The sequence below is a fragment of the Coturnix japonica genome, chromosome 4, assembly GCF_054131305.1.
Source record: "Coturnix japonica strain WE chromosome 4, WE-NBRP24, whole genome shotgun sequence".
Lineage (NCBI taxonomy): Eukaryota > Metazoa > Chordata > Aves > Galliformes > Phasianidae > Coturnix > Coturnix japonica.
In genome coordinates this window covers 24,003,598-24,028,619 of record NC_140666.1, presented here as the reverse complement: position 1 = coordinate 24,028,619, position 25,022 = coordinate 24,003,598, and the positions used below count along the sequence as shown (strand labels likewise).

General features: G+C 48.7%; 5 protein-coding genes across 8 annotated transcripts; all 5 read left to right on the top strand.

Annotated features, from left to right (window-relative positions):
- Positions 1–531: 531 nt before the first annotated feature.
- Positions 532–2,888, top strand: LOC107312967 (uncharacterized). Its single transcript, XM_015860837.3, has 2 exons — positions 532–876; positions 1,231–2,888. The coding sequence occupies exons 1-2, from the start codon at positions 679–681 to the stop codon at positions 2,128–2,130; spliced, it is 1,098 nt and encodes a 365-aa protein (XP_015716323.2). The 5' UTR covers positions 532–678; the 3' UTR covers positions 2,131–2,888.
- Positions 2,889–4,316: 1,428 nt separating this feature from the next.
- On the top strand, positions 4,317–5,233 carry LOC107312968 (testis-specific serine/threonine-protein kinase 6-like). Its single transcript, XM_015860839.3, has one exon. The coding sequence runs from the start codon at positions 4,403–4,405 to the stop codon at positions 5,231–5,233; it is 831 nt and encodes a 276-aa protein (XP_015716325.2). The 5' UTR covers positions 4,317–4,402.
- Positions 5,234–6,525: 1,292 nt separating this feature from the next.
- Positions 6,526–7,658, top strand: LOC107312945 (testis-specific serine/threonine-protein kinase 6-like). The gene has a single exon (XM_015860806.3). The coding sequence runs from the start codon at positions 6,760–6,762 to the stop codon at positions 7,588–7,590; it is 831 nt and encodes a 276-aa protein (XP_015716292.2). The 5' UTR covers positions 6,526–6,759; the 3' UTR covers positions 7,591–7,658.
- A 728-nt stretch (positions 7,659–8,386) lies between these two features.
- On the top strand, positions 8,387–22,243 carry SLC25A43 (solute carrier family 25 member 43). 4 transcript variants are annotated; one of them, XR_014945700.1, is made up of 6 exons: positions 8,387–8,687; positions 9,404–9,645; positions 10,058–10,230; positions 12,870–12,880; positions 19,335–19,469; positions 20,479–22,243. XR_014945700.1 is itself a non-coding variant. In XM_085546341.1 (5 exons), exons 2-5 carry the CDS (start codon positions 9,480–9,482, stop codon positions 20,680–20,682), a joined length of 678 nt encoding a protein of 225 aa, XP_085402467.1. In that variant the 5' UTR covers positions 8,387–8,538; positions 9,404–9,479; the 3' UTR covers positions 20,683–22,243. The 4 variants fall into 4 exon arrangements, 2 of the variants coding, with proteins under 2 accessions (XP_085402467.1, XP_015716290.2); XR_014945701.1 differs by having other exon boundaries at positions 12,858–12,880; XM_085546341.1 differs by lacking the exon at positions 12,870–12,880 and having other exon boundaries at positions 8,387–8,538.
- A 469-nt stretch (positions 22,244–22,712) lies between these two features.
- Positions 22,713–24,716, top strand: SLC25A5 (solute carrier family 25 member 5). The gene is made up of 4 exons (XM_015860805.3): positions 22,713–22,889; positions 23,018–23,504; positions 23,611–23,751; positions 24,322–24,716. Exons 1-4 carry the CDS (start codon positions 22,779–22,781, stop codon positions 24,477–24,479), a joined length of 897 nt encoding a protein of 298 aa, XP_015716291.1. The 5' UTR covers positions 22,713–22,778; the 3' UTR covers positions 24,480–24,716.
- Positions 24,717–25,022: the final 306 nt, after the last annotated feature.

Genomic DNA, 25,022 nt, shown 5'->3' with positions numbered 1-25,022 from the left:
CGTAGAGAAAGTTGCTTTTCTTGGATAGCAGGGACATCTGAAGCGTCCCAGCAGTCTCAGCATTCCACAAGCTGTGAGGAGGCGCACCATATCTGCTAGGGTTGTGTTCCTTTCTAACTAGAAAGGAACTCAGGGCCACAGAATAGCCATGCAAAGCCAAGAAACATTTTTTTTTTTTTTTTGGAGCATGTATTTTGTTAAACAAATTGCTTCTGAAAAGGATTAAGCCTCGACCAAAGGCCAATGAAAATCACAAGATCGCAGAATGGTTTGGGTTGGAAGGGACCTTCATGATCATCAAGTTCCAACCACCCTGCTACAGGTTGTTGCGTGGGTGTGAAAGGCTGTAAGCACATACAATGAAAGTTCTTCATTCTGCACCAGCAGTGGAGTCCGTGACTCTCCTGCCACAAGAGCTGTGCCTGGTCTCGGGTGCTCAACACATGAGAGTGCTGGAGCTATGGGAAAGAGCCCATGGATGACTACTGGGCTGACTAAGGGGAGGTGTGGCAGAAGAATACAGGGGGCCCTGCTGACCCATGCCTTCCTATGGGTGTGCAAGCTGCTATCCCTAGGACAGCTGCTACCACATGGGCCTCTGTGGGCCCACAGCCACGGCCAGGGCATTGTGATGGGTGTGCAGCACCACGCCCAAAGGCAATGATGACATAGAAGGGTATGAATAGCAGTGACATCCCTGGCAGGGCCAGAGTCCTTGGGGTGACCACTCCGAGGAGAGCAACTGTGCCAAAAGGCAGCAGCTCCCCTGGGTGCCTCTCTCTGGTCTCTGGTGACATGGAGATGCCAAAGGAAGAGGAGCCTAAAGCTCAGTCCCAGCCCAATGAAGGGCTGCCAAGCGCACAGGAGCACCACCAGGTGAGGCTCAGGGAGTGAGGGAGAGACCGGCAGCACGACAGGATGGTGTGGAGAGCAGCAGGAGGAGGGGCATGGTGTTGGGGAACATGGGCCAGCTGGCCCTGAGTACCTACAGCCTGAGCGCTGCGCTTCCTGACACCGGGCAGTATCTCCACACAGAGCCACACACGGCAGACTGAGCCAGGAGAAAGAAGAGCTGGTCTCTTCCCAACCAGATCTGTGGTGCAGGGTGGCAGTGGCCCATGCAGCTGCACCACAAGGCCACGTTGCAGGAGCATTTGCAGAGGGGCCACAGAGGGCTACACAGGGAAGTGCCCAAAGTAACTCGACCTCTCTCCTTGACTTCTCTTGCAGGCAAACGATGTGGAGCACAATGAGACACTGTCCCACAGAAGCACCATGCAGGAAGACACAGACACCGTGCCCAGCTTGCCATCTCTGCCTGATCCCCAAGAGCATAAAGCAGGAACAGCTGCCCACAGAGAAGCTGGGCCTGCTTCCTCATGCAGGGGTTACGCGCCACAGCACCAGAAGAGGAATTGGGCTGATGAGAACATACCAGTCCTGGAACCGTGCATCTCATGCCAAGTGATAGGTGCTAAGCTGTGGGCACACCATGAGGATGAAAGCTCATGTAGAGAGATCTTGTTATTGAAGCAAGAGCTTCTGATGGAGATGAGTAGAAGCTGCATGGCGTATACTGGGCAAAGCCTAGCCAAATTCAGGGAAATAACCAGGCAGGCGAGGAAGCTGAGGAAGCAGAGAGCAGGGCAGGATGTTCCATGTGTCTCACAGTATGAGCTGGAAGATGGTGGTGATGATGAAGAGCCGAAGATTGAAAACCACTGGGTCAACCCCAGGATCACAGCCTTCTTCCAGGACCCGCAGGAGGCTCATCAGCAAACGCCCGACCCTTCCAGCATCACAGACACAGAGGCTTCAGGAGAGTCAGATGGCCAGGCACAGAGCACAGCCCTTTCCGTGTCGAGGCACACAGATGCCGAGGCAAGAGCTTCTGTCTTGGCTGGCAGTGCCTGGGATGATGCCATATCCACACGGCAGCCACCAGGCACGGGTGCCTCTAGTGGCAGAGGAGCGGAAAAGGCCTTTGTGCCTGAGGCCCCTGGCCAACAAGAACCTCTCCCGCCTGCTTCGCGGACTCACGGTGAGGGCCAGCCACGGCGTGCTCTGTTCAGGAGGTGGCTTGGGTTCGGGATTTGCTGCAGCAGCTGCATCACAACAGAGGAAGAGTAGCGGTGTTGCGCCACCAGCACCCGGCGACTTCTCAGAGCTGGTCGCTGGCCCTCCAGAAGCTGTGCAGCTCCCATGGGACACAGCAGGACAGCCCCTGAAGAATTAATCGCCCCCACCTCACAGTGCACCCTTCCTTCGGTCACAGCATGCTTAGCTTGGCACAGGGGGCTCACAGGGAAACTTGTGCTGAAGTACTGTAACTCTTGGGAGTTTAAATGTGTGGAAATTCTGAAATGGAAGCAGTTCCAAAGGCTAGCCTCCAGCTGACACCTCTGTGGTGCACAGAAGGGCACTGCTGGGTATGCGGAGTGTTTGAAATCGGTGAAGAAGCGTCACTGAGGCAGCAGTGGGAAGCAAAAGGAGCTGAGAGTCATTGGTATTCCACATCATAACATCATGGAGTGCACTGGGAATTAAAGTGCTAATGCCCCAGTTCTGCATACCAAGGAGAAGAAACTACGTTCCCCAGAAGGCTGTTTGCTGTGCTGATACCATTCCTGCACACGGGGGGAATGCATATAAGGCATAGGCGGGTCATCTGATGCTCTCTCGCTTTCCTTCCACTATCCTCCCTGCTGCTTGACTTGATTGTCGCATCTACATCTCAGCATTAGCACAAGGTCTTTTTCAGACATATCCCTTTTCCATTATATCCGATTTTGTCAATCCCAGTTCTAATTATATTGTATTATACTGTCTTATTTTTATTTATTTTTTTTTCCGATACTCTATTTAATAAATTAGTTCATTTATCATCACACTGTTGTCATTTGCTCTTTTTTTCCAAATAGTCTGGGGTCCCCTGTTTTCCTGTTTTCCACAGATTCTGAGAAATCCCTCCAGCCCATAAACCGTTGCGAGAGAGTCTTGTATGGAAGAACAGAAACCTAGGGAGCAGCAGGAGGAGGGGCATGGTGTTGGGGAACATGGGCCAGCTGGCCCTGAGTACCTACAGCCTGAGTGCTGCGCTTCCTGACACCGGGGAGTATCTCCACACAGAGCCACACACGGCAGACTGAGCCAGGAGAAAGAAGAGCTGGTCTCTTCCCAACCAGATCTGTGGTGCAGGGTGGCAGTGGCCCACACAGCTGCGCCACAAGGCCACGTTGCAGGAGCATTTGCAGAGGGGCCACACAGGGAAGCTGGAAGACAATGAGACACTGCCTGACAATAGGGTCCCGTAGGAGGGACTGTTGTGCCCAGCTTGCCACCTTTACCAGTGCTGGCAGTGGCTCAGGCATCTGTACCACTGCACGTGCCCATAGCTGAGATACCAACATCTGCAGGCAGCACCTGCAAGCTGCCTGATCTGCAAGCATCAGCCTCTGACTCTAGTGACAAAGGAAGGGAAAAGGCCTTTGTGCCCGAGGCCTGTGGCCAACAAGAACCTCTCCCGCCTGCTTGGTGAGGGCCAGCCATGGCGTGCTCTGCTCAGGACGGCGCTTTGGTTCAGGATTTGCTGCTGCTGCAGCTGCATCACAACAGAGGAAGAATAGCGGCGTTGTGCCACCAGCACCCGGTGACTTCTCAGAGCTGGTCACTGGCCCTCCAGAAGATGTGCAGCTCCCATGGGACACAGCAGGACAGCCCCTGAAGAATTAATCACCCCCACCTCACAGTCAGGCTTAGCTTGGCACAGGGGGGCTCACAGGGAAACTTATGCTGAAGTACTATCACACTCAGGATGTTAAATGTGTGTTGGAAATTCTGAAACAGAAGCAGTTCCAAAGGCTAGCCTCCAGCTGACACCTCTGTGGTGCAAGGAAGGGCTCTGCTAGGTATGTATGCTGCATTATCATTTATGAGAATACAGACACCCAAGGAAAAAATAAGTACGAATACATTTCTTGGATGTGTGAAACAGTTGGAAATGTTCCTGGGCAGCTGCTACTCCATCTCCATAGAGCACAAATTCTATAATGCGCAATCCAAACACTTGCCATGACACCCAGCACAGCCCATTCACTGACTTCATTAACTTGCCTGGAACAGATGATTTAATGAGGACATTTGCACCTTCGCAGCCCACTGTAGTGCTCAGAGGTTGGGATCCAGAGGCAAAATACCACTTCATGTGCAGGAAGCACAGTTAGTAGGGCAGACTACTCACAGGCTCCGTGATACTGTCCCCTACCTTGTTTTTACTTGCCAAGCAAGTAAAGCAGTGATATCAAAATTATGTACAAACAGACACTTAGACTGAACATATTTTTCTAAGCCTAAGGGGAAGGTCGACTGCAGACACACTTCCATCTCATCGAGACCAAAAAACATGCCAAACACCGACACAGACAAGAAGATGCTCCACAAGCTGGGTTTCACGCTGAGGGAGACATTAGGAGAGGGTAAATTCTCCAATGTGAAGGTGGCCACCACCACCAAGTACTGGGTTCCCCTGGCAATCAAGATGGTGGACAAGCGACGGGTCTCCCAAGAATCTGTGCAGAAGTTTCTGCCCCAGGAGCTCTCCATCCTCCGCAAGCTTGACCATCCCAACATCGTGCAAACCTTGGAGATCTTTGAGATGACCAACGGGATGGTCTACATTGTGATGGAGTCAGCAGGCACTGACCTGCAGCAGCGGCTGGATCAGACGGGCAAGCTGCCCTGCATCCCCGACGCCCGGGACATCTTTGTGCAGGTTGTGGGGGCTGTGTGTTACCTCCACGGCTGCAACATCGTGCACCTTGACATCAAATGTGAGAACATCCTGCTCAGTGCTGATGGTCGCCAGGCCAAGATTGCTGACTTTAGCCTGAGCAAGGAGGTGAGCAGCGTCCCGGAACTGAGCACCACCTTCTGCGGGACACAATCCTACGTGGCCCCAGAGCTTTGGCTGCGTTTCCCCCATGACGCCAAGAAAGTGGACGTGTGGAGCCTGGGGGTGGTCCTTTTCGCCATGGTGACTGGCTCCTTGCCCTTCCACGGCTGCCTCTGCAACATGGTCCAGAATCAGCAGCAAGGGGTTCTTCACCTGAGGGGGGTGTCCCAGCTGCCGGAGCCCTGCCAGGCCCTCATCGTCCAGATGCTGCAGTTCTTCCCACACACCCGACCCAGCATGGAGCAGGTGGCCAGCAACAGCTGGCTGAAGGGGGATAACTAAGCGGGGATCCTCCCCAGAGACTGTGTTGGGACTGTCCCATTTTGGTTAAATAAATGCTTTTGAGAAAAAGCTCTTGAGCAGTTTGAGTAGCTGTGGGTGTGAGTGGGATTTAACTTCAAGTCCCGGCGAGCCTTGGTCAAGAACTTGGTCAGACCTCTTCGCAAAGAAGATGAATAAGCCTGCCATTGGGGCAGACAACCAATAGCACTCTGCAATCCAGAGTAAGCAGGGGATAGAGCCCTTGATGTCAATCGCTGGTGCCTGTTGTGCATAAGAGCCCTTGCTACAAACCATTGATATATAGAGGGCCTGTTTTTCCTTCCCTGGGGTAACACTGTCCAATGTATCGTTTAGGTGGTTCAGACGCATTAATGGAGGGAACTGAGAATTCAAATTTAGGCGCATCATGAGGATCCAGCGGAATGGTGAAGCAGCATTCCCTTAAATCAGGAACTCTGTCCACTGTCCTGGGATCTGTCCCCCTGTTTGGACTAGCATTCACCTTCTCAAGCCATCTCCAGTCACAGAGTCACAGAATCACAGCATGACCTGGGTTGTCCTTCCCCCGGCCTCCGGCCCAGACAGCATCCCTGCCATCAGATGGGCCATAAGGAGGGACCGAGGGTGCTCTTTGGTGACCCTCAGGACACTCCCCGCACAGGAACACCATCTGTGTTTAGGCCCTTGCAGCTTGCCTGTACAAATGGCATCTGCAGAGGAGAACAGTGTGCTTCTGAACCCCAGCCTGGACAGGAGATGAGACTCAGTGCAGCGATTGCTTGCCCACAGGAGCCAGGGAACAAAAAGGCGCCCCCCAACCCCCACCTCTTCCCAGTTGCATGTATGCAGCTATGGATGCATGATTTAATTAATTGCCTTCCTCATGGAACCAGAACATTTTATGAGCTGTACTCATGACAAGGCTCTCAGGAGCACGTTTTCCATGAGGACAGGCTGAGACACCTGGTGCTCCTCAGCTGAGAGAAGGTTCCAGGGGGACATCATAGTGGCCTGTCTGTACTTGAAGGGGACCTGCAGGAATGCTGGCGAGGGGCTTTTATACGGGCAACCAAATTGGAAATCCCAGCTTGACAAACCACTTCCTGCATTGTCATAAACAAACACTAAATATTAACATCCAGCCAAGGTGGTCTGTAATTAGAGGTGGTACGTATCACTCTCCGGTGCCATTCTGTGTAGTTCTGATTTTAATGCTCAAGAACACTCGCATTTAAACTCTTATCATCAGATAATCCCTGTCATGAAAACTCAAGAGCAGAAAAAGATTTAAATATATATATATATATATATTCGTTGCTGGGAGTTCTCTCAGTGTGTACACAGGATGGGCTGGGACAGCTGAGAACAGTGCGGAATGGATCACATTGACATCACAGTCGTAGTGAGGCACTGCCCCGCTTCACAGTGCCTGGGTGGACCCTCAGCCCCACAGAGCACCTGTGGACCATTGCAGGTGGGCGAAGGTCAACTGCAGACACACTTCCATCCCATCGAGACCAAACAACATGACAAACACCGACACAGACAAGAAGTTGCTCCACAAGCTGGGTTTCATGCTGGGCGAGACCTTGGGAGAGGGTAAATTCTCCAAGGTGAGGGCGGCCACCTCCACCAAGTACAGGGTTCCCCTGGCAATCAAGATGGTGGACAAGCGACGGGTCTCCCAAGAATTCGCGCAGAAGTTTCTGCCCCAGGAGCTCTCCATCCTCCGCAAGCTTGACCATCCCAACATCGTGCAAACCTTGGAGATCTTTGAGATGACCAACGGGATGGTCTACATTGTGATGGAGTCAGCAGGCACTGACCTGCAGCAGCGGCTGGATCAGACGGGCAAGCTGCCCTGCATCCCCGACGCCCGGGACATCTTTGTGCAGGTTGTGGGGGCTGTGTGTTACCTCCACGGCTGCAACATCGTGCACCTTGACATCAAATGTGAGAACATCCTGCTCAGTGCTGATGGTCGCCAGGCCAAGATTGCTGACTTTAGCCTGAGCAAGGAGGTGAGCAGCGTCCCGGAACTGAGCACCACCTTCTGCGGGACACAATCCTACGTGGCCCCAGAGCTTTGGCTGCGTTTCCCCCATGACGCCAAGAAAGTGGACGTGTGGAGCCTGGGGGTGGTCCTTTTCGCCATGGTGACTGGCTCCTTGCCCTTCCACGGCTGCCTCTGCAACATGGTCCAGAATCAGCAGCAAGGGGTTCTTCACCTGAGGGGGGTGTCCCAGCTGCCGGAGCCCTGCCAGGCCCTCATCGTCCAGATGCTGCAGTTCTTCCCACACACCCGACCCAGCATGGAGCAGGTGGCCAGCAACAGCTGGCTGAAGGGGGATAACTAAGGGGGGATCCTCCCCAGAGACTGTGTTGGACTGTCACTCTTTTGTTCAATAAATGCTTTTGAGAAAAAGCTCTTGAGCAGTTTGAGTAGCTGTGGGTGTGGGTAGGATTAAACTTCAAGTTTTTGGTCTGTTTAGTGACCAGTAGCTGAGCAGAGGGGCCCCTCTGAAGCAGGTCGCTGCAGTTGCCTGACTGCGCAGCCCTTGGGCACCGCCTGTGTCTCCTCTCTCCTCCTGCAACTTTCTTCTGAAACCCAGAAATTGAAGCGTAGACACTTAACAGCAAAGTTTTGCTTCAAAGATTACATGATTCAGAGTCCATTCTACTTCCACAGATACTACATATTCGTCAGTTACATGCGAGACAATTAACATGGACACGCCTATCTGAGGTAGTGATTTATGAGGTTTCCAGTCCTCTACTCCATGGTCTCTTCTACGGCCCGTCGTCCTTTTAGCATCGTGACCGTCCAACCGACAGCCTTTTGCTTACTTCATGCTGTGGTCTCCCTTGCTTGTCTGCTAGGCAGATGCGTGCTCAGTAGGAGAATGCCTATAAGAAGTAATTGATGGGTACCAAAGTCATAACATTTGCTCACTCAGCACTCAGACATTATTGCTGGACATCCTTTAAACGACTTTGCCCGATTCAAACTTTCTACCTCCTACCGCCGCATCGCACTGCCTCGGTGGATTTGAGGGGCCACCGACGAGGCCGCCCCTTGTTTTGTTCAGCCGCGACCGGTCTGTTCCGCTCCGCCCTGTAACCCGGACCGGGGCGGGCCCGTCCTGCGGCACCGCCTCACGGAGTGCTCACCCTTCGGGGCCATGGCCACCTGGCGGCGGGACGGGCGGCTGAGCGGCCCGCAGCGGCTGTGCTGTGCGGGGCTGGCGGGCGCAATGAGCCTCAGCCTGACGGCGCCGCTGGAGCTGCTGACGGTGCTGGCTCAGGTGGGCACCTGGCACTGCGGGCGGGGGCTGCTCGGCGCCGGGCGCGGCCTGTGCCGCACCGAGGGCGTGCGGGCCCTATGGAAAGGGAACCTCACCGCCTGCCTGCGGCTCTGCCCCTACAGCGCGCTGCAGATCGCCGCCTCCCGCCGGTAAGATGGGGGGGGATCCATGGGCCGGGCCGCGCTCGGGGGGAGCGGGGCCGCTGGGACCGCTCTGGGCAGCGTCGGCTCATCCGCAGCCTCCTATCGTGTGTGCACGGGACGCCGAGCTGCTCGGGACCCGGAGGAGAAGCTGTGTGCCCCGTCACTTGGCTCAGCTCTGCCAGGCTAAGCAGCAGAGGTAGGCAGGGGGCTTCTCAGAAGGCCCTGCCATTGAATGCCTTCCGTGAAAAGCTGGAGACCCGTGTCTATGATGGGCAGCTGTTGGTAGAGCTTTTCATGCAGGTGGCTTCCCTGTTACAGTGATTTTCAGCCTGTTGCTGTTGAATTGGTGCTCTGGACCTCCGGCACAGGATTGCAACTCAAACTTTGTGCATTCGGTGTGCACTGCGAACTGCAGTGCAGGTGGAGCTACACAAGCTGCCTCAGAAAGCTCATTGGGGTACTAGAAGCATCAGAGCTCATGAATGCTGCAGGTAAAGCAAATGGCACATGTGGAGCTGTGTTAGAGAATACAGGGAGGTTTTGGATTCAGTATTTATCCAGGTTTCAACTCTTGCTACTGGAGGAGCTTGCGAGCAGAACAATTACATAGGATTGTATACTGTGATTGTAATTATATCAAGAACAATCTGCCCTCTTATTTCATGGTGGGGTTTTATCTTTCTGTTACCACTAATGATATCTCTTTTATGCTTTTACTGTAGACTTGTTATACTTTTCACGGATGAGCTGGGCCATATTTCCCACTGGAGAGCTATCATAGCAGGAAGCCTGGCTGGCATGGTTGCAACTGTTGTGACTTACCCCACTGATGTAATTAAAACCCGGCTTATTGTGCAGAACAGACTGGAACCATCTTATGAAGGAATTCTTCATGCTTTTTACAAAATTTATCATCAAGAAGGACTCGTTGCACTTTATCGTGGTGTTACACCAGCTATATTAGGTAAATAATAATGGGGAAAATGACCTAACTGTACATTGCTTATTGTAGTTATACCACATGTTTGCTTGCTCACTTGATTTCAAAACAAATGACAGTGTTGTTCCATGGAAGGTATGTGGGTTTGCAAGGCACAACAGTACTGATCTGAAGGAACTTGTTGGAGAAGAGCTGACCTGTTGTGAGACTTGACAACTTCATTATGCAAAGATGTGCCTTTGTCACCATGACTAGATGCTAAACTGTGAGGGTTTGATGGCAAACTGGCAGCTAGTTTTTCTAAATATTGATCTAATTTGAGCAATGTGAGAAGTAAGCTGGCAGCAGTTTGTACTGTTTATTTAGGCTATGTAATGAGAGTTGTTTCCTTTGTGCACAGTACACTAATAAAACCTCTGCATGGTTTGCTTTCTAGGTGCTGTCCCATTTTCTGCGGGCTCATTCTTTGTTTACATCAGTCTGGACAAAATCTGGCGAGAACCCATGGTTTGTTTTACTCCTCTTCAGAACTTCATAAATGGCTGCGTAGCAGCTGCTGTAGCGCAGACACTTTCTTTCCCCTTTGAGACTGTCAAGAGGAAGATGCAGGTACAAAGTGCTGATGTTGCTATACTTTGTTATAGGAATCTATTTCGGGAGCTTGGGATGAGAGTAGCCATTACTGCCTTGTTACTTGTACTACATAGGCTACAAAGGCTCTGGTTTAGGTGGGTTGTGTTTTTTGTCTTTTCTTTGTTTTTAAATATCTGAAAATTGAGTGTTTTAAGACTGTTACACTTTGAGTGTAGGTTCAAGTATGCCATGGGATTTGTGTTTCCTTTTGGACTCTGCTTTATTACTACTTCATACAGGTCTGTCAAATTCTCACTGTTCAGAACTGTCAAATCTTCTGTCGAATACAAGCATTCCATTCATTTGGTATTAGCTAGGATGAATGACATCCATGTCATTTCCAATGTTGGTGTGTCTGCTGTTTATGCCTGGCATACATACTGATAATCAATCACATGAAACTTGCTCAGCACATATTAAATCTGAAGGATTAGAACCATCTGACTCCTGTAGTTAATGGGTGACCTCACAGTTGCTCCCATTATTTTGCTGCTTCTTTTTCCTGGAAGTTTAGTTAGAATGCTTAAAAGCCAAACCAAACAGAAAACCTCGCACCCTACAGCTTCTCTCTCATTGCCATAATTCAATTGATGTTGTCATCTTTCTCATCTTTTTGTTAGAGCTTCACCAGTAGAGTGACAGCGAATTGTTGTCATTCTTTGGTGGCTATTTGGCTATGGCATATTAATTCCTTCGTTCAGCCCAGTTCATGGAACTGTAAATTTAACAGGAGGCTTTTGTTCTCTCACCCAAAACAATGTCATTTTGTGTGGCAGTATTATAGGAATCTCCCTTTCCCCATCCTCTGGTGGTTAAGTCACAAGCTAGCAAAAGGTCATGGAGGCTGTGAATTCCCCTCTTCTTCTTCAGGCTTCCCTTTTCCAGACTCAGCCTAGATCCAGTACCACAGAAGCATTCAGTGCCCTCTTTTCACCTTGTAAAAAAGGACTTGAGCAGAAGTGACTTTTTTGAGACCAGCTCATGTAGCTGATGTGTGCAAAAGGTAAACTTTAAGCTGAGCCCTTTCATCAAGTATCTCATAAAACATCTCAGGTAAGAAGCAGGTTCTGGGAATGAAAACGGGTTATTTTTTCAGCCATATAAATGGATTAACAAAAGTCAGTTTCTTCCTACAACTTATTTTTCTATTAATCCTCAGGCTTACAACAGTATTGTTGCCCGAAGATTAAAGAAAACATGTAACGCATTGTTTCCCTTTTAATCTTTTCCTGACAGTTAAACATTCAGTTATTCAGTTCCCATAGTCAGTTCAGAAGTAAGATCCAGGAGTGAATGGGGTGATGTTCTGTGTCCAGCTTTGTCTCAACAGGCAAGGGGGGCATCATTCATCTTGTTGCCACTAGGCTGTGCTCTTTTGCCAATGGGATGCTTAGAATGCCTGACACTTCCAGAATAAGGAACTGGATTAACTTCCTAAATATGTAGGAAATAGATATGTTAAAAATATGTCTGAAGCAAAGAAATGCTCAGTGATAGTTTTTTTTCTTCATGGATGTGTTGCAACAACTGAGTAATGATTTCCCAAGCTTAGAGAAGAAAACACCTGTCCAGCAGTTTATTCTGACAGCATGAGAGAATGCTGCTGTCTAGATGTGATAGCCCATAACTCATCTAATACTGGTAGTGACTCACGTAGGCCTGTCTGGAAATGAGATGTCTTGAAAATTGTGCCCAAACTGATATAAAGCATGGTATGGATCTTGAGGAACACATATTTTTCTATGAGTTCTTGTTTTCCTCAGCCATTTTATTCTGTTCAGCTTCCATTCAGTGACTCCATTTTCTAGCTGATAAAAAGAGAGGTGTCCTGAAGCATCTAGCCACCATAGAACCTCATATGAGTGTCCTGCTTGGTTTTGAAGTCATAAACACTAGTTTTGTATATGGAGAGGAGCCCTGCATGTTGTAGAGGTCCATATCAGATGAAGGAAGTATATAGCCAAAGACAACTTCCAGTGAACCCACTTGTGATGGTGAAGAAGGGAGTTACAAGGTAGTCTCAGGAGCTTCAGAAACTAATCCATCTTCTCTGATGCTGGCACTGAGCACAAGCTTGAGCCCAAAACATGCAGCTCAGATCTTTACCTGACATGCTGGGCAGTCTTTGAAGAGTCAGCTCCATCTGTCTCCTCATCTAAAAAAGCATGAATTGTATGCAGAGATGCAGAATAAATTTTGCTACGAGAGGAAGCATAAGTACTATTTCTAGTCTCTGTTGTAATCATTTTGTTTCATCCTTTCTCATTTTACGCATCTGACTCCTACAGTCCTTATGTCAGCAGCTTCTGTCATTGGCATCTGTGAGAGCAGCCAGTGAACAGTTCTCCCTCTTTGCTTTGGTGATGATTTATGATGTCGGATTTTCACTGTAACCATGGTTTCTTCCTCTCTGCTGCTAGAATTATCTTTATCATGTTTATTTTATTCTTTTTTCAAAGATGCTTTGTTTGGTAAATGAACTTTAATTAATGTCTCGTTTAAGAAAGCAATTAGTGTGGTTGAGTTTTACTGAATGTGAGCGCTCTTTGTTGTGATTGTTCTAATTTTACTTCTTTGTCTTCCTCTTTTCACTTTGCTCCCAGTTGGCATGTTAGAGATTTAAGAGGTACTGTATGCATGTTTCAGCATGGGCATATGGCTGTTGTGCATCTGCAGAAGGGGAATATGGAAGAAGAGGGTTGTTCAGAGGGACGTTCTGCATTAAATACTTTCCTGACTAATGCTTTCTCAGCTTCTGACCAAAATCTTATAATCTGTGTATCCTTCTGACTGTTTGTTATTTTTGCCTTTTCTTTCTCATCTCACAGTATCTAAATACTATTCAGTTTTATCTTGTCAGCTCATTTAAGTGCATATAAGAATACTTTTAAGCCTGGAAATACGTGCATCTAAAGGAGCCTGTGTCCAAGGGCAGCACTGGTAATATTCTCCTTTCCCACATCATCTTTTTTTCTGTGATGACCTTCTGGAGTACATAGTACACTGAACTATGGTCTTTCAGCCAAGAAGGTTGGATTTGGAGCTCTTTACATGCCATACTGAATATTATTAGTAGACTGACACCAGCCCTAGGTGACGTGCAGAGCTGAGTATCTGTAAACATGCTAGAGGGCCATGCAAAACTAATACTCAAGTGTGGCCTTTCCCTCTCTGCATGTGGCCTTGGTGGTAAACTCAGCTGCCCCTGGCTGGCACTTCTCAGCTTTCACTCCACTTTGATGTGTGACTTGTGTGGTTTTGGAGGCAAAATGCACAAGGATGGCCTTAAAGTCTCACAGATCGTCAGCTATTACAGGTACCTCCCACATGCTTATATGAACAAACTTTGCATGCACTGCAGAAGTTCTGTCCTGTGCTCATATTTTGCTGATATTGCTTGTTTTAATTTCTTTAACTAAAAGTTGTCTGAACTCTCTTTTTCTGGAAGATGTTACTCAGGGACAGCAATCAAAATCTTGTAAAATAAAATAAGCATACTTATACTATACTACAGGATTTGGCACGTTTTTGGTGTTGACTGCATAACATCCTTAAGTTTTGAGGACATCTCTCAGGGTAAGGTGTTCAATATGTCTGATCCTTCTATTTTAAAATCCAGGCTATGAATTCCCTCTGCTGCTGCAAACAAACAGGTTCATTGTTCATGGTTAGCATAGAGTGCTGCCATGCATCGCCCATGAAGTGGCCTCTGTTCAGTGACAGAAGTGAATCAGTCAGACCTCAGCTGCTTGTAGATCTACAGTACAGGAAGAGAGGTTGTCAATGGCTAGGGGTTGGTTTGTGGGTTTTTTTGGTCCTTTGGAACACAGGATGCTCTGCAGGTGTTAAATTTATAAGTGACGTAAATGCTTTGAGTTCTTTGTAACCTAAAGAATCAGTAGTGCAGTCATAGCAGCCTCAGGAAGCTCACAAGCTGCAGTATCCCTGGTGTGTGTGAGATCTGTGGTGCTCTCAGATGGGAATATGTTATTGGAGTCATGACCCAGTTTAAAAATAAGAAGTGCCTTTCAGGTCATGTGGTTCACATGACATCTCAGAAGCATACGTGCTGTCAGTCTTTGTGCAGGGAGACCGTGCAGCAGTGAACTGCACAGGAGCCTGAGCCTTGAAAATGTTCAGAGCTGGATCCATTTGGCCACCAAGTGGAGCAAATTGTGAGACAGCAAGGAGCAATATTGGCACTTGTAGTTACTTGCTGCCAGGGTTCAGGACTGCATGTTCTGGGTGCTACTTCAACTAAGGACCTGCCTGGCTTCTCTATTAACAAATAGTTAATAAAAATCAGATTCTGATTTTGGTAAAATCCCTTCCTTTGTCCCTGTGTCCTTCTCCCCCTATGCCTATTTGCTTTCAGCTTACAGCATTCTTATTATTTTGGTGTTGCAGCAAAGATATTTCATAGCGCAGCCTTTGAGGGTATTGCAGGGTTAGTGCCCTGCTGCTTTGGGAAGTGCTGGTTGGAATACACAGCAAGACAGTGCCTGAGGACACCTTTATGAGAGCACTGCGGGCCTTGCATTCTGTAACTGCTTCAAGTAGATTTTGTACATCTGAACTAACCTCCAACATGTTTCTCTCCAATCCTCAGACTTCCCTAGGAGAGAAACTCAGGGCCTGGCTGCCTGTGAAGCTGAAACACTGAACAGTGCCAGTGGAAAACTGGATAAAAGAAGGGAAATGGTAAATAAGGTTTAGAAGTAGAACTGCTCTGATGTAATAGCCAGGTCTGCCCTGGGCCAGTCTGCTTCTGCTGTGAGTCTTTAACCCTGTTCATCCAGGGAGCTCTGCTGTGCTAATACTTACTCCAAGCTGGATTACAGCAGGAGCTTTGCAGTGCAGTGCAGTGGTCTTCCAGAACGAAGCAGGAAAACATGCTGTACCCAGCTAGTTGTGGGAGGAAGGCAGGGTTAGGGCACCCTGTGGCTACCATGGCCCCATCACTTTCAGCAGGGAGATGGCCATGTCTCCAGAGCAACAGCCACCACTCTTATTCCCTGACATGAGTGCCATGTATTGGTTTGCAACACGTCTGTGCTTGGAATGATACAGGAGCTCAAACTTTGTGGATACTCCTCTTTTATATCTGATTTATTCTGTTACAGTGTTCTGTACCTCATCCACATAATGAAAATATGTCCACAGTGAAGCCCCAGTTCTTTAGAAACATTCATTTTCTCCTGAATTCCTACAAAGGCAGGGCGAGATGTGGGAACTCATGTTGCTTTTTGCTGTGTGCTGCATAGAAACAAGCTAGCCTGCCTGCAGCTTTATGCCATTTAGAAAATCACTGCTCATGTACATGAAATGTGTGCTCCTATTTGTAAGGCTCAAGCTGAATCATCACCACGCATTTGAAACGACCCCAAAGCCTCCATGCAAGAAGTTTGCACTGCCACCTTTAGGAAAAGAAGCTCTGTATTCTTAATGTCTAAGATTTCTTCGTAGTGCAAGTGTTAAGAGCAGGAGAAGCTCGGATCCAGTAGCTAGGAAGGGATTCTGCAACAGAGCACAGAGCCTTAGGATACAACAGGCTTGGCAGTGGTGTATTTGAAGCTGGGGCAAACTCTTTCGAGTAAACAGTAAACTTTGCACCCTCAGTGCCAATAATTTCAGCAAGACAGAGAGATTTGGCCCCAGTTCAGGTTGGAGAGGAAAGGACAACATGTTCTTAGAGTGCAGGAAGCTGTCATTCAGCTGCTTTGCTGCAGTGTGCTGCCAATGATTTCCTCCTCCTAGTTGGTCATTGTTTGCCTTATTGCATGCCCGAGGTCCTTCACTGGGCGTTATGTTCCGATGCAGTCAGTATTACTAGACCAACAGCACAGAAAAGACTGTCACACCTAGATAAGGCTGTCTTTTAGGAAGGGAGAATGGCTTTACATTTTCCCCCCCAGTATTAATACTTGTTCGCATCTCAGTTATCTCTTGAGTTCTTTCTGATAAGCATTCAGCCTTTACAGTGGAGTTTCTGTTGACTGCAGTAGCATTAGCCTGAATGAAAGCTGCAGTATCTGTCCTTCGGTTTCCTTTGAACTGCAATTACACTTGCCTCTTACAAGTGTCCTCATTAGGGCAGGCTGCAAACACAAAGACTTCTTATTTTAGCTTCCAGATTAAGAGCATGAACTTGTGTGCTGCGTTATAAAATGCTTTCCTGTCTTTCTGAGTTTCTTTTGGTAATGGATCAACAATGTAGGACTCCAGATCTTCTGAAAATATATAAATACCAAACATTTTTACTGTATCTGCCATCAGAATAGCATACCTCCCTGTGGTAGCTATAGTACTGCATAGTATTGCTGTAGGATGTAATAGCACTGCCATAGTGTGCCATCAGCACTGCACAGTCAAATGGGAAGAATAACAGCTTTGTACCAATGCAGTTTTTAGAAACAGAAAGGGGAAGAGGAGCAGTATGTGAAATAGAAATATTTCCAAATAATCACTTTTTAACCTGCAAATTCAGATAGTGGCAAACCAAATAGTCCTGAATCGTGTGTGGATGTGTTGTATCTGCAAAGGGATGGAGGGGACCACGTGTCTGCATTCTGCTCTGTCCCTCTCTTGCTGCTGAGAGCCTTGGGAAGATTAAAATGGTTTCTCTTTGAGTGGCACAGGTCTCACTGCAGCTGCAGTGGGCTACATGAGCAGTTCAGTGCTAGGAAGAAGACTTACCTGTTCCTTTTTAACTGTGTTGTGTTCGCTGCACGCAGACCCTTACTGAATGCCAGCATTGGTTTTGTAGGCAGGAATACTATCATCAAAATCAATCTATATGTGCCTTTGTGCTGTATACAGTAACTAAGGGGATTAAGTTAAACTCCTGCGGTTAATTCTGGCAGGTCATGCCCTGTCTATCACAAAAGGACTTAAAAAGGAAGGAAGGTCCACATCAGTAGCATTCCTGCTTTCCTGAAGCCTTTCAAAAAGTTGTTCCCCTTCACTGTGTTGCTGCCTGTACCTTCTTTACCATAAAAGCTTGTGGACGCTGGCTCATAGGCCAGAAAGAAGAAAAGGATTTTGATTCCAGATCTCCTATGACCACTGTTGCATTATTAAGGGTATCTCCACCATTTGGGCACTCATCTAAGCACCTCTGGTGGTAATGTTACCATTCTTAGTGGAACTGGTCCCTGAAATCTCAGTTGCTGCACTCAGCATCTTGTATGGTATAATCATTAAAGTCTTCATAGAGCAGTTTCATAGAGCAGTTTCTCAATTACCATCGTTCTCTCTGTGGGGGAGAGCTATTGCTTTTTAAACCCTTATTACCTCTTAAGTGAAAAAGCCAAGCAGACAGCTCCCCTGTAGCAAGGGAGCAGAAGTGAACACGTGCATAACCCTTGGCTACCAGCGTAGGTAGCTCTGTTACCTTGATCTTTCTGTAAGGGCAGGGCTGGTAATACTGTAAAGTCCAGTCAGTTAAATCCAATCACATCTGCTTCTCTGAGCCATAAACCAGGAGGCTGTGGGAACTTGCACCAGAGATGGGAATTGCAGACACAATGATATCCCCATGGAACGGGAAAGGCCAATGTAGACACAAAGGGGCTGAGTGATGAGAGCAGGTCAACTGCTCTTCCCCCAGAAATGTGATCCCTCTCTCACAAATCAGGTGTACACTGTTGAAAAAAGTCCAGAGAGAAGCAAATACTTCTGAATCCTTTTGCTTCAAGTGTAAAAGACCACAGGTTAATCCTCAGCCCTACTTGTGTCTGGGATAAAGGAGCCAGGGTATGACCGAGGAGATCCAGAAGCCACCAGATAAAAACCGTTTGGTTTTGGTTTGTTTGGATGTTTTTGTTTGGTTTCTTTTTCTTGTTTTTGTTTGTTTGTTTTCATTTGCTTCTAAAGTTTAGCTGTAGACTTGCCAGCAATGCAACAGGATACAATAACCTTTAAACCATTTGTTTAGCGGCTTCCCTGGTATATCTGTAGCACGAGCCTTGATCTATTTTCACTTTTACCATCTAAGTTGCCAAGTGTTTGAAATGCTATAGCTCAGGCATGTAGAAAATGTCATCACCACTTGTCAGTTAACAAGTGGCTTGTCATCACAGGGTTAGCAGCTCTGAGAAGCTGTGGGTTACTTTGACCAAGCAAGGAAGAAATGTTATATCATGTGGTGTTTCAGCTAAAAGAGAAGATAATAATATCCGTATTCACCAACCGATTAGTGGTACTTGTCCTGTTCTTATCAAACTCCTGCCCTGTGATGATCAGCTGTATGTACCAATCGTCAGGTTGTATCCTGGGGTCCCCTCACGTTCCTGACTGAGAGTTGTTACTTGATGTGGGTATGATCGAGTGACCCTGATGTGCCAATGCAGAACAAACCCACAGCTTGCTGCATGTGCACAGATGGGTGAGGATGGGATTATTTGAGGTCATGTTGCCCTGTCTGTGCTAACACAGTGGGAGATTAATGAAGGAAGGATTTTGCTGTTAAAAATGACACACTACACTTCCTCCTTGTGAACCAGGACAGTCTACACTGCAATTGGAAATGTAGCATCAGTCCAGCAGGATGTTCCCGAGCTGACATTAACTGGTTTGGATGAACTGAGCACGTAGCAAAGATACTAGAGCACAGGCACCAGCTGCTTGCCTGCAGCCTTCAGTGGGCTTGTACAGCCTGTGCTGGGATGTGGTGTTCCATCTCTGCTGTTGCTCCTCAGTGCATAGTGCAGTTTGCTCTTCTTGTTGCAGTGTAAACATGGCCTGAGCAGAAGGAGTCAAGGCAGCTTGCTCCTGGCTTCCCTCCCAGGCTTCCCGCCCGCTGGTGCTCCGCTGCCAGGGTTCTGAAATGCTTCTCCCAGATGTGAGCAGTGACATGGAGCAAAAGGAAGCCCTGGTGGAAATTACTGCTCCCTTTTGTACCTCTCAGAGAGTGAAATCCCTCTCTGTTCAGTTTGTGAAGGCAAAATAGTTGATACTTCTTGGTTAACAGAAGAATCCACATCAGTCTGTTCCTTACCAGAATGGAGAAGGTGTTTACTTTTTCATTACTCCCATTTTCCTCTGCTTGCTGTGAACCTCTCTGGATGTGTCTTCAACAGGCGCAGAGTCCGTGGCTCCCTCACTGTGGTGCAGTGGACGTCCATTTCACAGGTATGGCTGACTGTTTTCGGCAGACTATGAAGTACAAAGGTGTGCTGGGACTTTGGAGCGGCCTCACACCCAGCCTGCTCAAGGTGAGCTTTTGTTTTCATCACTGAACTAAGGCACGCTCTTGCGCAATTGAAGTCATAAAGTATGTGGCATCCCTCCATACTTATTAATGGCTTCTAGACAAAGGCAGTCACAGCGCAGGTATAACCTCAGGCAGGTTGTAAGTCGGCTGTGGATCACAGGTTTGGTTATATTTCTGTAGGTGCAAGTTCAGCTTCTGTGTGACTTCTTTCAAGTTCATTTGAATGCCCTTAGGAAAGGGAGTGTTTCTTACACACAAGCCAGAGTATGGATGGGGGACAGCAAGTGATGCACTTAAAGCAGCTAACAAGTTCTGCTTCTCATCTGAGCTCCAGTAATTTGACAGATTGTACCTGTCTATAACAACAATAGCTCTTGTATTAACCACTTGCACAGAAGTCAAAAGCTGCATCTTGCAATGAATTAGTAGTACATGCTTATCAGTTACTGCAGCCCTTACAGAAGTGAAAGCATGAAATAAAACATGGTAGCTTAAACATAAGGTTAATTATTTAGTGTAGATATTTTACATGTTACTACTGATCAGCTGTTGAGTAGTAACTGAGCGTGACTAGTAGCAATGGTTTAGCTATGGCTGGCCTTGCCTTGTCTGGTATAAAGGCATGTGGCACCAGGGTTGCTCATTTTGCACAGGGAAGAAGAAGAAAGTTGTTCATCATTTTGCTTTATGGAGAATAAAGTCCGTGTTTCCTATTAGGATTTGCTGAGGTTGCTTAGTATTTGCTTAGATATTTGAGAAGTTGTAATAACTTACAGGCTAGCACAAACCATGTTCCTCATGATATTGCTAGAATTAGGTATGTACTAGTAGCAAACTCCTCAGCATGATGCAGGTGCTAGCTGAGTCTGAGGGGACTCTAACCACGTAAGTGAGCACAGTTCTATTAGCAGATCACATCGAACCTGAAATTCTAGAAGTTTCCCTTTATAAAAACATGTAGGAATGGGTATAACACGCTGCTTTTTCTTTGTTTCTTTTTTTTAAATCAGATTGTTCCATACTTCGGTGTTATGTTCAGCACCTTTGAATTCTGCAAGCGGGTCTGTCTGTACAGAAATGGTTATATTGAATCTCCTTTAAGTTACAAGCTGACTCCTGGGGTGGATCAGAGTTTACTGCCACAAGAACTGAGAGAATTAAAGCGCCTCCGAAGGGAAAACTTGGAGCCGAGGAAATCAGCTCTTGAAAACTGACATGAGAGCATCCATCGGAGGAGCCTTTTCTTCGGAAACTTTGCAAGAAAGATCATGCTGAAGCGCAGGTACCAGCATCTCAGTGAGCTGTATGGCTTTAGTGCTGAGACTGCAGGATGTGGGAGATGAAGAAACTGTTATCTCGTTTGCTGAATGGATGCAAACAGTAAAAATAGTGAGCATGCACCAAGGAGGAGGAGAGATGCAACTGCTCCAAACACACTGTATGCTATTGCAGCTTGAACTGATGCTATACTAGCTGCTTCTCGGTGCTGGATAACCACTTTAAGATAAACCACTCACAGAGGGAATGAAAACTGAGACAGGTACAAATGGTATCTTCAAAACATGAAGAAAGCTCAGATTGGATTTCTTTTTAAAGTAACTTGTGCTAAGAAGTCATCAGAAAATGGTAAGCAGACTGGATAGACAACGTGCAAGTGTTCCAACTGGAATCTCCTCTTCAGTGATGGTGTGTGGATGTGGCATTCTGCAGGTGCAGCGTTAGCCTCTGTTCATTCACACTCCAGAATCCACTCTTCTGTTTTTGAGACTTATTCATTTTGTTCACATCTTTGGCACAGCAATGAAAATGTGCTGCTGCTGTTGTGTTTTAGACCGTAATACACTGGAATGACAATCTTGTAAACTCCGGTGCTTGCTGGGAATCTTTCTCCCTTTCTCCTGTGTACCTGAGTTATTTCAGAGCCACGAGCCTTACGATGTTTTCCACTATTCTTAAAGTTCTATTTTTATGCTAAACTGCTTCTCAGACCCTTGTGCTGCTCAGACCTTGCCTGCAGAATAGCACCATGTACACATCCTCTTATTTTCCCTCTTGAACTTCTGCACTCTGGGACCCACAGCCCTTCCTTAGGTTGGGAACTTAGCACAACCTCCAGGTTCTCACTGGTGCCACTGCAGTTAATAGGCCTCTCACCAGGCCAGGGCCCTTTCAGGAAACATAATACCATTACCTGAGATCATTGTAAGACCTGCTTTGCACTCTTAACACTGATGTACCCTACAGCTGAGGTCTTGTATCTCCAGTAATGGGCTTGCTGTGCACTGCTACAGTGGCTGGTTTTCTTCTGACAGAGAAGCACAGATATTGATAGCAGAACTCAGGGTGACAGGGAGCAGTTCTTGTGGCTTCTGAGTCACATGAGCAGGCTGTGTGAGTATTTCTGGCTCTCACCAACCTGCCTAGTGAACATGTTTCTCTGTACCTCGGTTTCCCTATCTCTGTAAAGCGTCATTAACAATATTGACATTTATTTGATGTGTGTAAATAAGGAAATACGACTTGTGAGCGAGTTGGGAAGAACTGGTTTCCGAGCCATGCTTTTACATGGACTTTTTGTTTTCACTGACGTTGTATTTCTAAATAGATGTTAAAGACGGGATGATGGGTGTATATAAATGTTAACTCGCCTTTTGAAACTTCATGAAACTCAAGCGAGTCAAAAAGGAACCTCTCACTTGTTTGTGAGATGCCACTGACCACTCTGTATTACAGTTTACTCCTGAGGCCTATAAACCATTCATTAACTTTGTATCAGCCAAGCCTCTCAGTTGTGTGATTGCATCTACTTAGAAGGGAGAGCTGGGAGCTGCAGGCTGCTGAGTCTGAGATCACGGAGCAGGTCCTGGAAGAGATGTTAAGGCACGTGGGAGACGCGGCTGTGTGTGCAGTCATGTCCCGCACAGGGCTCTATCCCGGCTGTGTGTGCACTCATGTCCCGCACAGGGCTCTATCCCGGCTGTGTGTGCAGTCATGTCCCGCACAGGGCTCTATCCCGGCTGTGTGTGCAGTCATGCCCCGCACTCAGCTCCATCCCTCCGGTGTCTCCCGCCGGTTCCCGTCGCTCCGCGCCACCCGGTGGTCCTAAGCCCCGCCCCCTGCGGCGGCCCCGCCCCCTCCCGCAGCCAATGGGCGTGTGGAACGCGGCGGCGCGTTGCCGTGGCGCGCCCCCGCCCACGTGTGTTCCGCCGCCCGTATATAACGCGGCCATTTCGGCCTCGCTCCCGCCTCGCTGCCGCAGCGCCGCCTCCCCCGTCGCGTTCCGCCCGGCCTCTCCTCGCCGCCTCCCGCCATGGCCGACGCGGTCGTGTCCTTCCTCAAGGATTTCCTCGCCGGGGGGGTGGCGGCCGCCATCTCCAAGACCGCCGTCGCCCCCATCGAGCGGGTGAAGCTGCTGCTGCAGGTGAGCGGCGGGACGGGGGCGGCGGGCGTTCCAAGGTCGTCAAGGAGAGGGGGGCTGCGGGGCGGCGGGCGGGCGCTCTGACGGCGCTGCTGGTGCTGACGGCGCTGCTGGTGCTGTGTCCCCCGCAGGTGCAGCACGCCAGCAAGCAGATCTCCGCCGACAAGCAGTACAAGGGCATCATCGACTGCGTGGTGCGCATCCCGCGCGAGCAGGGCGTCCTGTCCTTCTGGCGGGGTAACCTGGCCAACGTGATCCGGTACTTCCCCACCCAAGCGCTCAACTTCGCCTTCAAGGACAAGTACAAGCAGATCTTCCTGGGCGGCGTGGACAAGCGCACCCAGTTCTGGCGATACTTCGCGGGGAACCTGGCGTCCGGCGGCGCTGCCGGCGCTACCTCGCTCTGCTTCGTGTACCCCCTCGATTTCGCCCGGACCCGCCTGGCCGCCGACGTGGGTAAAGCCGGGGCCGACCGCGAGTTCAGCGGCCTCGGTGACTGCCTGGTGAAGATCTTCCGCTCGGATGGCCTCAAGGGCCTGTACCAGGGCTTCAACGTGTCCGTCCAGGGCATCATCATCTACAGAGCCGCCTACTTCGGCATCTACGATACCGCGAAGGGTAGGTGGGGTGGCACGGCGCTCCCGTGGAGCTGTGGGCCCTTAGCCCTGCACTGTGCGTGCTGCCGGTTCACCTGCTGATGTCACACAGAGCCTCTCTCCCGCAGGAATGCTCCCCGACCCAAAGAACACCCACATCGTGGTCAGCTGGATGATCGCTCAGTCGGTCACTGCGGTGGCCGGTTTGGTCTCCTATCCCTTCGATACAGTTCGGCGCCGCATGATGATGCAGTCCGGCCGTAAAGGAAGTAAGTCGCTCCCTCTCTCCTTGTGTTAGGGGCTGGTGGGCATCCCTGAATCAACAGCTGGCAGTGGGTCTGTGCTGGGGGCAGGAGTGTGTGCTGCCCTTCACCAAGGCCTTTAAATTCCTTCTCCTCTTGTAAACTGCAGGATATGAGGGGACTGCAGAAGCAGCTGTCAGGTGGGGGCAAATAGATTGGCTTTGTGGCATCCCTGTAAGGGGAACATGCAGGTTGGGTTTGTTCAGTAAGAAGGAATGGCAGAGCTTGCCTGAGGATGTTGAAACTTGTGTCTCTGGGCCAAGAAGGGTTGTCCTTCAGTGCAGGCACGGCCTGGCTGACTGCAGTAGCTTTTGGGGCTGGAAGTTTTGGTGTCTAGGAAATAGTAGCTGCCTTCTGCTCAGACTGGTCCTTCCAGTGTCTCCTGGGGGTAACACAAGCCTGGGCGATCTCATCGTCTAAAAGTAAGTCAAGAAATGGATACATGAGGTTGTACAACTGCCAGATACATTAGGTGGGTTCTGACTTGGACTTTGGGGGTCATAGGCAGCAGGTTTCTAACAGTGTCTGTTCCCACAGCTGACATAATGTACAGTGGCACTCTTGACTGCTGGCGGAAGATTGCCCGGGACGAGGGCTCCAAGGCGTTTTTCAAAGGTGCATGGTCGAATGTGCTCCGAGGAATGGGTGGTGCTTTCGTCTTAGTGCTGTATGATGAAATTAAGAAGTACACATAAGTTATTTCTTGTTCTGAAGTGGCATGTTGTAATATGTTATCTATGACCATTCATGGACTTGTATGAAAACTGTCTAGTTACTAACAGTAACGGATGATATTTATACAGGTTGGCATGGGGCAGGGACAACCTCCTGCCTCGTCTTTATCAAATCATTCCCACTGCTGGGACTCAAACATGGTTTCTATTTCAGTCACTCCTGTTTAAAGAGTACGAAGAAATAAAAATCCGATGCCAGCTTTCTTTGTCTCATGGTTGTTCTCATAGCAGCTGCAGTGTGAGGGGCCAGGGACCTCTGTGATTGTAGAGGGGGAAGGCACAGCCCTGCATGACCCACTGACTGTGGGCTCCAGCACGTGAATGCAGTGCAGCCTGCTGAGAGAGTGTTTCCAGCCTGGTGGAGGTCAGCAGTGAGTGCTGGTGGTAACTAAGGGACATGTACTGGCCTTGTGCCACCAGTCCTGCCTTGGGGCTGTGTGTTCCATGGGGCTGATGAAAGCTCTTTTCAGAACCTTTTCCTGCAAAGCACCCACTGGACTAAAC